At 37.1% G+C, this 12,811-nt stretch overlaps 1 protein-coding gene across 1 annotated transcript in view; it reads left to right on the forward strand.

Annotated features, from left to right (window-relative positions):
- Positions 1-12,811, forward strand: part of CACNA2D3 (calcium voltage-gated channel auxiliary subunit alpha2delta 3) — a 466,721-nt gene that overhangs the window by 305,326 nt on the left and 148,584 nt on the right. The window contains exon 13 of the mRNA XM_086470039.1: positions 1,613-1,746. Coding sequence (XP_086326165.1) covers positions 1,613-1,746 — 134 coding nt within the window. The remainder of the gene's footprint in view (positions 1-1,612; positions 1,747-12,811) is intronic.

The raw sequence follows: 12,811 nt of genomic DNA on the forward strand, positions 1-12,811 counted from the left end.
TTGGAGCAGGCAGCGTTTCAGAAAGAGTAACGTACACATTGGTTTTCCCCATAAGTGTTCTAAGCCAATAATTCATGAAAGTACACTATAATTTTCTTTTTTTTTCACCATATACACAGAATTCTGCTTTCTCAAGTACAGATTTCCTAATTAAACTTACATCAATCATTTTACTCTATGGCTGAAAAAGCTTTCAGAACCTTAGACAAAAAATAGCTCTGTTTTGAAGCAAGAGTTAAACCATGACAGTATATGTAGTAGTCAGTTAATGTCCTCGCACACTACTGGACTTAATAGAGAAAAATTAAATATCAAATAAATAAAAATCCTTAAGGAGAATATCGACTTATTTGAACAGTATGAATACTATACTAGGAATATTTGAGATCATAGTATAATCAAATTGTTTTTGCAAAAAAACCCCACCACCTCTGCTTTTTTCTTATAATTGAAAATATGCATTAAGCTACCACTATGACTCGTTTCATTTTATAGAGCTCTGCTATAAAGTCTGTTCTTACATTGTGTCTTAATTCATACGTAGATAAAAAGTATGTAGAAACATTGATTCTGTACTGCTTGAATTATTGGCAGTATTAAATCAGAAAATTGTAACATTCAGACTACAGAGCACCCTTGCAATCTCACCCTGTGTACAATAAACACAACTCAAAAGTTCTTTGCAGTTGCCATGTTTTCTCCCGAACCTTAATATTCCAGCTCCACAGAAGTTGTGATCTTGTCAAAAGACTAAAATTGTAGCAAGGCCTCTTTCATGAAAATTCTGTATTGGTCTTTTCTGATTAAAGAAAAGGAAAGCATGTGAAGGGGAAGTGATGCATTTAAATAAGGCTCGATGAAACTATAGCCTTGAAATTTGTCAGTCCTTCCTCACTCTTGGATGATGTGGGCTCCAGATGCCAAGTTTGTGATGTATAAAGATACTTTAAATATAAGCATTGAAAAGGAAATGGTGACAGCTCAAATAGCTGTGGCCTCTGCTGTTCTCAGTGCTGCCAGGTTGCAGGAGATGTTTTAAATGATTAACAAAACTGTGATCACTAAGCCAAGTAATTCTAGTTGTAGTCTACATTTTCTGTGACCTGTCATTTGTAAATAACATATTGCTGTTATCTAATGTTTAGTCACTTTCTATAATGAGCATTTTAGAGCAACTACTGTTTTGTTATTGTAGGTCTAATCTGTAATGTTTCTTGAAACTGGACAAACTGGATGAGACCTTGTTGGACAAAGTTAATATAAGCTCTAACTTTTAAAGTACGCAGCATTTAAGAAAAAAACCCAAACTTCTTTACCATTAAACAACAAAAGTTTTCTGGAAACAGAGAGTTTAGGACAGACAGTGCAGTGGTTCATGGCAATACTGGGAAGGTAATCCTTTAAGATTGGCCAAAAATTGTGCAGACTTCTGTTTTCATCAATTATTACTGTTTGAGGCTGCTTCTTATGAAATATTCCTTTTTTTCCCATTTCTTCTTTGGAAATAAACAAGCAGAAAACATGACAGACATAAAACACATCACACTCCCTGTTGCAATCTTCCTTAAATTGTTCTTTCTGGTTTATAACTTGGAATTGTGTGTTTTCACAGGATTTTTCACTCAGATCTCTACCTTAGCTGATGTTCAAGAGAATGTCATGGAATATCTGCATGTTCTTAGCCGACCAAAGGTTATTGACCAAGAGCATGATGTAGTGTGGACTGAAGCATATATTGACAGCACTGTAAGTCTGAATGATAAAGCATTTAATACAGGCTTACTGCATATAACAAGAAAACCGTTGTGGTAGAAACACTAGTTGTGCATCTGATTTTTGTTGCTGGAATGTGCCAATTCAGTGTAACAATCAGGACTTGATTTTTTTGTTACAAGTAAATAATTCAAGATGACTGAACTTTAGCAGATACTTATACGTTGTAAATTACATAGAAAATAAGGAAACAAACATGAGTAACATGATTTTAAAATTTATGACCTCCAAATGTACTTTTATTTTTTTAATCAACAATAATCATTGAAAAGAAATTGATTAGATTGACTAACCATGTTTTCTATATGTTTCAAAGCATGTCAATGAATATGTCGGTATAAAAGCACAGAATGAAAAGAATCAATATTTTTAGTATATAAAGGTGGGGACAACTGTGATGTCTTGGGGAAGAATAATGAGAAGATTCTGCCTTTTAAAGTGGATTGAATGAGTGGTATGCTAACAAAATTGTCATAAACATCCAATTTTAATTTGACATCCTCGTGAAACATTGACTTGAAGCAGAACTTTCTGTTACGCAGTGACTAAGCACTTGTGATACTTCTGTATCATTTGTGACAAACCATCAAATTTGCAGATAAAAGTGGTTCATTTTCATGGGTTGATCTGAAATAGCTTTTTATCTGTATTCTTTTTCTTGTTGTGTTTCTCTTAATCCAATTAAAATATTTTCGTTGGTTTATTATCTGTAGAACAAGAATGCGTGTAGCAAATATCTGTCATTTAGTACAAGTGATGTTGAGTATTCAATATAATGAATAGAAACTGACAGATGACTACTGGCAAAACTTTCTTTCTTTCTGTTTTAAATTTTTACTTTCATGAAGATGGGGCAAGGTGGGAGGATCTTATCAGCTTCACTTTGATATTTGGGTGTTTGTCTTGTTTTGAGTCTGTAATGCTTCTAGAAGGTTTAGTTTTAAATTAACACAAAAATATCCTAGGAAAAAAACCTACCCTAGGAATAGAGTTTTGCTTCATTTTCACATTTGCTTAGGTCTTTTCTATTCTTCAGTTGTGGCCATGGGTGAAGTAAAATAAATACTAAAACTAAAGTTATGAAGGAGAAACAAAAAGTTGCTTGGAAATACTGCTTTGGAGGGAATTTACTTACCTCTGTTTCCTTTTTTTAAAGAACATATTAATGTTCTCTTTCTTTTATTGGAACATAACGATGAGACAAACAGAAACTACCTGTTGTGACTGTCTCTTCAGGGCATCCCATGAAATGGGGAGATGACTAGGAGAACCTAGTTCTTATTCACTCACTGCTTTTATATGCTTGAAGTAATCAATGTGGATATGTTGAAGGGAGTTTGAGTATTTGCTAGAGAGAGTAGCAGGAAGAGATCCATGTAAGTGGTGTCCTTGTCCTTTGCGTATGAATCTTGCATTAAAAGTGTTGCAAACAAAATCTTCCTCCTTTCTCAACACCAAGTCCTCCTCCTAACCTACCAACAAAGTACAAAATTCTGTTTCAAAAGTAATGTTACACTTTACTCTCTCTTTCGTCTGTTAATCTGTATTTCTTCCATCATTGCAGGGAGAAAAATACTCAGAAAAATTAGTCTAACTTTCAGCAAGCCTCCTGTAGGTTATGGAAAGGCTAAGGAAAATGTACAACAATGTAGTGTGTAACACCAAGTGAGTACAGCAGGGGTGAGTAGAGGCAAGTGATGAACACTAGAGGGAGTGTAGAGAAGGAATCTTGAGAAAATAGGAAAATAAAAAACAATGGAGTTGTTACATTCTTGAATAAAGGAACCATTTAAATAAATTAAAAAAAAAACCCAAAACTGGTTTACTGCAATCAAAATAAAATATGTCCAGGTTCTTTCTCTTCTTTTCTCAGTCTCTTGACTAAGGCTAATTAATGTCACTATACCCACTTACATATATACATACACACATGCACTCATATACATACTTACATGCACACATATTTTTAAGTGTCTGAAAACTCCACTCAGGACACTAATGAGTTGGATGCTATAAAAAAAAGATTTTAAAATAGAATAGCATGGTCTGCTTAGTTGCAAACTACCTTTCTCCTCCCTTGTGCATCCTCCTCCCCTCAAAAAACTCATAGCCAAAGGAACAGAAAAAATTAGGGTAGTCACATATGAAACTCTGGAAATAACAAAGGACAGAACCTTGCAATAAACTGAAGGTGCTTCTGCCTCAGCTAAAGCTACCTGAGTGCTATTACAGACAGGTTCCCTGGCCATCTCTAGTGTCTTGGCATTGGAAGAGCCATCTAAATAATCCTCTTCATCCCGTAGCTTGTTGGTTTTCACAGACAGTTTGTGTCCCTGCTCCTCTGCGGCTGCTGCTTGGACAGTGCCAAGTTAGAAATAGTAGTGTATTTCCAGACAGCTTAAATGTTCTTACTATCCAGCTGTGTCAGAACAGCCACGGCTAGATCCTCAGGGCTATATATGCATGGTTGTGATCAGTGTCACTGTGCCCTAACAGCATGTAGTATACTTCCCCATTCCCTTCTCACCAAATATTAGAGCTAATTGGCCAGCTGTGCTGTTTCTGAACAAGGAATATTAGGTTGGAACATTCTAGCATCCAGACAGAAAGAAGCTGAACAGGAATAGACTTAGAATACAAAACATTTCCCCTGATGCCCCAGTCAGTTTTCATCCAATATTTACCCAGGATAAAGACACCCGTGAAAAACAGAAGTTAGGTCATTTAAGTGTTTGATACTATTTAGGCATATTCCCAGAAGAGTTTTGCTACTAAAACAAGGTATCTCATTCCTTCCTCTGTTCACCTTTCCTGTAAGAGGATGTCTGCAAAATGTTCATGCAGCTGTCTGTTCAGCCTTGCTTTGACATTCTGAGGTGCTTCACTTACTGTTAGACAAATGTACAGCATATTTAGAACTGGAAGTCCCTGGCAAGATATCATGTGCAGAAGATGTAACATGGATGAACCTGAATGTACGTCAGGTCTGTGATGCTTTTGACACTGTCAGGATCACACTTCTGATAGCTGAAGGGTTTATAAAGCAACTGAGACTAGGCCTCTCTAGGTGAATCCTTGCTTCACAAGCAGCTGAACTGGCTTCCATTGTCTGCCCCTAGACTTTGTTCTCTTCCCAGTGTTTCCTGCTTTTTTTAAGAGGTAACCAGCCAGCTCCTACGATCAGTTTTAGTTACCCTCCATCAGAAAATTCTTTGTATTTCTTCCCTTAAATCCAGAATTTCGTGTTGGAAACATTATTATCAGTGACTCGGTGACTCAAAGCCTCATTTCTTTCAAAAAAATATTTTTTTTAACATAGGAGTGATGTAATCTTTAAGAGGTGTCACTGATTCTCACAGAAACTTAAGAGATTTCTGAAATAATTTGTACTTAGACCTGTGGAGAACTGGGTTGGTTCCTCATTGTACTTGGTTTAGTAATTCACTTGAGAAATAGTCTTTACAGGCGTATCTTGGGCTAATTCTAAAGTCAGCTTCACAATAGTGGGAGTGCTAGTCCTGTAATAGGCTAGTAGCTTAAGTGCTGCCAGTACCTTTAGACTAAAATGTTGGGACTGAAGTATATGATATATGCCAGCCAGTGTCTAGTCTTCCTATTCAGAGTCCTCTGATTCCAAATTCCACACCTTTCCATGGCTTGGTCTCTTTTCCATTTGTACTTGTCTTGTCAGTAGTTTAATACACACTAGAAGTAAGCAAGATTTGTTGGAGCTGTGCAATTCTATAGGAAAGGGTGTTTGGGCTCTCAAGAGTGAGAGGACAGGCAGATGATTCTTGATTGTGGAGTGTAATAGGAGAAGAGACTGTCTTGCTACCTGTTCCTATTCAGCTGTATAGCCTAGAGGTGCTGTAGCAGCTAGCTTGGACAGTGGCAGATGGTGAGGTCTGGACAGCACTCCTAACAGAGCAGTCACAACATAACTTTTCTGTCTCAAAGGTGGGTCACATTTGGATCTGATATTGCTGCTTTAACACCACTGAGGCCTACAAGTACGTAACGCTTCAGAAAATAAAATACCTTAATGGGTGCTTAAAAACAGAGTTGAATTTCTAATTGAAATCTTCCAAAGGTACTCTTTCCTGAGCAGAAAATAATTCTAAAACTACGAAAGTATTTCAGGGAGGGAACAATTTTAAAGTGGTCAATGACTTCTTTCAAGCCTATGTGCATCTGTAGCCATTTAATACAAGTGAATATATTGGGGGAAAAAGGAAAATTGCCTGGGCATCTGAATTTTCAAGTGAAGCAATGCACAGAGGTAGTCTTTTGGGATTATGGGTAATTATCTATAGAAGACAGAAGCCCTTAACTCATTCTTATAGTAACATCTGGAATGTGGAGAAACATTACTTTTTGCTGCAGGAAATAAAGGGGAAAAAGACTGGGCTGGCCCCTGAGTCCCTACTGTTTAAAAGCTTGCAATTGAGAATTTGTTTATTGGGGTGTATAATTTGACCTACTTGGACCTTCGTTGACTCTTCCTGATGAATTTTGTTTCTCATAAGCATAGCTGAATATATTCTCTGGATATAATGTACTGTTGAGTTCATCTCCTTCAGGCTATTATTTTCAAGCTGTGAGCAGATTCAGGCATACAAATTACCACGTTGGCTCTGTTCAGTTTCCAAACGGACGATTCCTCTGCATAAAAAGAACAAATTATTATTTCATTTAATATTTTGAGATGACTGTCCAGTGCTTCAGAATTTGAGTTAGTTTTTAAAAAAAGCCTTCTGAGTTATCACAGGTCACTATTGATTGTAATGTGAATGGTGAGTAGTTTTTACACTTTACACTTCAGTGTTAAAGTACTATATGTTGATTCTTTCTTTGTATTATCTCCACCTTTTCCTAGACATACATTAAATTCTACAATTGCTATTAAAAAATATATATATATATCCCTCTTTTCTTGCCTTTTTTGAAGCAGGGATTTTTTGGAAATATTTTCTGACCAAGAAGCTGATACTGTGCAAGTAAGGCAACCTATCCAAGAACCTTATCTCCCCTTGTGAGGGCAGTAAATTGAGGTAGCTCCACTGAGCTAAAGCCTAGATTAAGTATTTCTGAAATGCTTGTGATGGTTACAATTACATTATTACAGATATGATCAAACAATTTCAATTTATTCATCCTTAAAAAAAAAAATCAAGTACTATGTAGGCATACTTTTTATTCTGGTTCAGGTTCTTTGCAGAAATGCGGTAGGAAGTATAAGCAGCTCATCCTTCTCAGCTGTCACGTCAGAATCCAAATGTTTTAAGTATGGAAATTTAGATTCTGGGATACAGTTCTTTGTCAAAGATGAATTCTGAGCCAGTTCCAAACAAGCAAGGGAAGCTGTATCCTTGAAGTCCTGTGTAGAATGTACAGAGACATAACAGAAGGTCCTACAGGATGAAAGCTGGCATTTTTTCCGTCCAGGAGTATCTGGTGAGGTATCAAAATGCTGTTTAGTGCTTCTTCCATTCACACAGTTTTCTTTGTGTTCAAGGCACAGAAGAGCTTTTATGAAGTAACAAAAGTTAAATAGCATGCTGTTTCCACTAGCTTCTATTCCCAGAGATATCTTCAGATATTTTTGATGGCACAAGTTAATTGTGCTATTATAAGAAGTGGGTGTAATGAACATTTTTATCACAGTAGAATGTTCCCTGAGCCTCTATTTCAAAATAACTTCTAGATTGTGGTACTGGTATGCATTAAAAGGCATTAGAGTGTTCGTAATGCTACTGTGTGTCTACAGCAAGTAAATATTGGTAATCACTGCAGAACTGAATGTTAGGAAATGTCATTAGTTAGCAGCTGTGAAAAGAAAAGTTACACACAGGCAGTAATTTTTTCCCCAATGTTTTAAAAACTAGAAATCTGTGCTGCTTTTTTCACCAGTTCCACTTTGGACTTGGTTACATGTTCTAACCCTCCCTTTGCGGCCAGCATCTCTTAATGTCTAATAATTTACAGCTCTTTATCAGGGAATGTCATCACCCCTGACCGACTCTGAGGTTCCCATGAGAATTTCCTTTTCTTGCCTTGACATTTGAGTGAATTGGGTTAGGGAAGGAAAATCCCATGCATGGATATAAGGCTTCCCATTAGGTAGGTCCGTTCTTAAAATAAGGTCCTTCAAGCTTTGCTTTGTCTCCTACAGATCTGCAGTGGTCTTTTGAAGACTCTTAAGATTGGAGAAAAAGTAGAAAGTAGCCCAGGGAATGCCTTCCTATCAGTGCTTCAGTCTGGATTACTTTTCCTGGAAAAATAAAACAGCTCTGACCATTTAATCTTTTTCAGAGCTTCTATAAGAGCATGATTGCAGTTAGAAGTTGCAGACCATCTGGTCCAGCAGTTATGGTCTGCTGTATTTGCACTGGGATCCTACAGATCTGGGACAGGAATTGAAACATTAACAATGGTTATCAGTGCAGCTACTTGCACACACAATATAAACCTGGTTATGCACATACTTACATGTAGATACAACATCCCTTTATGCTGATGATTATCAGGCTTTCTGTGGAAATCTTCATTGACAGTCCAATTAAAAAAACTTTGAGCTATGACTTTTATGGTTTCTGCGGCCCAGCATTTCCAGTTGCCATAATTTAATGTTCTTGTTTTCTCCTAAACAGTTCTGATCTGTTTGTTTTACTGCTGAATCTGGAATAAATTAATTACCATTAAATAACATTAACTTTTTCAAATTCAGTAAGATCTGTGTCAATGGTCAAAATACAATGAGTGCTCAAGATAGTAAATGAATAAACCTCTCAACTGAAAATAATTAGTTCATTCTCATTATCTTTCAGAGGCAGCTCAAAATAACAATGGATGTTGTTCTTTTTTGTTAGAGAATACTTATGTTAGGCAGCAGGGTGCTAATCAACGCAAGGAATGCTGTGCCACTTAAATTTGAGCTTAGAGCCCTTGCTCACACACTAGTACAAGCATCATGGTGTAGTGTGTCCCAATAAGATACACGAATTGAGACCCCTGAAATGAAAATTGGGATGTGTAAAGGAAAAGAAAGTCTAAAATGACCTAGTGGGAATATGGATACTTTAAATAAGAATGGTTTGTGCATTGTTCCATGCAAACACAGCATCTACAAATAAAGACATGCATAAACATAGATAGAATTATGCACATGTATGTGTGTATATGTGTACCTCTCAGCTTTTGAAGTAAACTACTTCATTTGATAAATTACATGTTTCTTTACTCCACTGCTAGTGCCGGAACTGACGTTATTAGGGCAATTTTCAGTGATTGCATTAAGCAAAGAATATTACTACAGAGAACTAATTGCTAGTTGTCAAAGTCACTAGAAAAAAATATAAGGAAATAGCAATATTTATTTTAATGTATTAACACTTTTCATGTGTATTGCTGTATATTGTATTTACACTGTAAAATGCTGTATGTGATACATCAAAAAGATGTTTAAAACATCAAAACCAAAAGCAAAGTCCTTCACTTAAAGAGGAACATAAAATTTCCTGTTGGGGATGTGGAACATGGAATGCCATCTGTATTATATGGCACTGAGAAAACTGATTATGTTTGGACCTCTATTTCATAGCAGATGGGTTCATTAAATTTAATAGCCTCCAGAGCCTTTAGAAACAGTGTTAAAAACATGTGGAACATGCTGAGATACTTCACTTCTCGCCCCACAGTCATTATAACTCTGGCACAGACTATAAATATTACAGTACTTTATTTCCATTGAAACGGATTACTATTATAATTATTTTTTTCTAGTGTACATTTACATGAGAAATGCAACTTGTACTTTTTCAAACTTTGAGATATGCAGTTGATTTCTTTAAATGCATTTTAAAGTTCTTTGCACTTGGAGGTTTTGATACAGAACTTATTTTTATCTTCTTCCTGCAACATCAGCAAGCAGCTGTAATGCCACAGCAAAGCTAGGTCTTAAGCAGCTCTGCTACCAGTGTGGTGCAGATAAGACAAGCATTGCACTAAACCACAGAAGGAAAATCAGAGCAGTGTACATCTTGACTTTTAGCTACATATTGATTCTCTTTTCTAGTATTTTATGTGATAGGGTAGCTACAATTTGACCTTAGTCTCTGACCTTTCATCGCTGGAGCACAGAGAGATTAAATATCTAATTTCAAATCAGAGTATTTAAAATAAGAGTAGTTCCTGGGGAAATGTTGCTTTAAACAGAGTAAAAACTCACGTCTCTCTGAAATATTTTAGTGCTATTTATTTTTTTATTTTAATCATAGAATCATGGAACGGTTTGGATTGGAAGGGACCTTAAAGAACATCTATTTCCAACCCCCCTGCCATGGGCAGGGACACCTTCCACTAGACCAGGTCACTCAAAGCCCCATCCAGCCTGGCCTTGAACACTGCCATGGAGGGGGCAGCCACAGCTTCTCTGGGCAACCTGTGCCAGTGTCTCACCACCCTCACAGTAAAGAATTTCTTCCTAATACCTAATCTAAATCCACCCCATTTCAGTCTGAAACCATTACCCCTCATCCTATTGCCACACTCCCTGATAAACAGCCCCTCCCCACCTTTCCTGTAGGCTCCCTTTAAGTACTGGCAGGCAGCCATAAGGTCTCCCTGGAGCCTTCTCTCCTCCAAGCAGAACAACCCCAACTCTCTCAGCCTGTCCTCACAGGGAAGGTGCTCCAGCCTCTTGATCATCTTCGTGGCCCTCCTCTGGACTTGCTTCAACAGGTCCATGTCTGTCTTGTGCTGGGGTCCCAGAGCTGGTCACAGCGCTGCAGGTGGGGTCTCAGCAAAGCAGAGTAGAGGGGCAGAATCACCTCACTCGACCTGCTGGTCATGCTTCTCTTGATGCAGCCCAGGATGTGATTGGCTTTCTGGGCTGCAAGTGCACGTTGCTGGCTCATATTCAGTTTTTCGTCTACCAGCATCCCCAAGCCCTTCTCTGCAGGGCTGCTCTCGATCCACTCATCGCCCAGACTATATCTGTGGTTGGGATTGCCCTGACCCAGGTGCAGGACCTTGGGATTTTAAATGATGTTTCAAATAAGAACAGGGAGGCTTTACCATGTTTAAGTACTTTGACATGTCTAATATTCTTCCACCTCTTCATTTGCATGTTTAAACTAAATTAAGTTTTGACAAACTTTGCCATATTGATGATTTTTTTTTTTTCAAAATAGAACCCATTTTCCCAACAATGCAATCAGCTTGTTCTTGTACAATGTAATTCTCAGTAATGCTCTTCTGTTTCCATTTCTCCTATATAATGCTGTGGCTATCCACACTATCTTTTATTGTTTCCTATGGTCAGTTTTTGTTTTTAGGTTGTACTAACCAGTTTAACGTGGATTTTCCCCTTCTTCACATCACTGACTTCAACTCAGTTTTGTCACTGACCATTGCTGATATTATTATCAAGCCCTGCAAATTTTAGTAAACGCTAAATTCCTACTATGGTAGACCATATATGATGGTAGGATTAAATAACGATACCTTCCTCATATAATTTACATTCAAAGTAATAGGTAAGGATCATCAGTTGCTTAAAAAGGGCAGAGAGTGTAAGGACAGTAAGACAGTACAGGTCAACGCAATAAGCAATTATCAGTCTATGAGATCTCAAGTATGAAGGGCAGAACATGAAAACATGCATAAATGCATGTTCAAGTCTTTCACATTGTAGTGTCCATTTCTGCAGTGTTCCCACACAAGTGCTCTTTGTCCAGGTCTTAAGAATCATGGAGCCCTTGCTTGTGTTTGGGTAAGCTGAGTTTCTTGGTAGCATTTGGGCAATCCAGTATTTACAGCTCTAATAATGTTTCAAAGCGGTTACATTCACAAAACACATTCTGTGATTAAATTTTGGCATTCAGAAAATTCAGTAAGGTTTGAATGTTATAGAAACAAATATTCATGTTTCAAGAGCTGTCAAGTACAACGACATTATTTTAGGACTTTGCTGTAAATCGTTAAGCTATTCTTTGCTGCTTTTGCTGTAAACATGGTGTGTCTTGTGACATGAGTGCTTTGCACCAAATTAATTTTCTTCTTATATGAAAACTGGATGTATGTGAAAAAGAATTATAAATGTCTGTAGGTTTCACCTGCTGGATGTTCTCCCACCAGTTACTATATACAAATTACAGAAAATTGCTCTGCTGTGGAATTTGACTAACAGGCACATTCATGCCAACAGGGTATTGGTCTCATTTGCAGACACCTGCACAGTAGAGATAGAACAGCTTGGGACCATTTCCAGCTGTGGTCTGCCAATGACATACAGTGCCTTTAGGTGAGGTGACAGAAAACGCTTTTCATTTCCAGACTGTTTCACAGGGAATTTTCTGGTTTTGTTGTGACACAGAAATAAAATCAGAAGGTGACAAGTCACTAACTAGAGGGAGAATTTGTCTCCATATCTCTACATGCTATGGTGAATCCAACATTTAGGAGGATATGTCTATTCTTAGTGAAAATAACTACTTAAAGACGTTCACAGCTGATAACTGTCCGTCTTTGATCTTTTTGCCTCCATTCTGAGTGAAATTGAGTTAATTATAAGGAAATTGTAGCTATTTTGTCAGATATATCACCTTTTTTCTCTCTGTTTTTGTCTTTAGTTTTCACATTACAGATTTTTTAGGGCAAACGATAATGTAGAAAAGCAATGAATTTAATATAACATACTAAATCCCATCCTTTGATCTCATATATGTCATTCTTTGACTTGCTGGAAGAAAGAGGGCAGTGAAAATCAAATATACTTTATCTGCACTGCTGGAGTAAAAACCTGAAATAATAAGAAAGACTTATTAAATTATTGGTGCCATTTGAGCTTTGCTGCAGTGGCAGAATTCAGTGCCAAAAGGAAAAAAAAAAAAAACGGAATAAAAGGAAATAATATTCTCTTTCGTCTACTGTTCTGCAGATACTGGAGTTGTTAGTTATTTCCAGATTTCCTTTTTGTGTAATCAGAAGATTTCACATACAACTCAGTCATGCGCATAATAAAGTATACACATTAAAG

The sequence above is a fragment of the Leptosomus discolor genome, chromosome 9 (assembly GCF_034619465.1).
Source record: "Leptosomus discolor isolate bLepDis1 chromosome 9, bLepDis1.hap2, whole genome shotgun sequence".
Taxonomy (NCBI): Eukaryota; Metazoa; Chordata; class Aves; order Leptosomiformes; family Leptosomidae; genus Leptosomus; species Leptosomus discolor.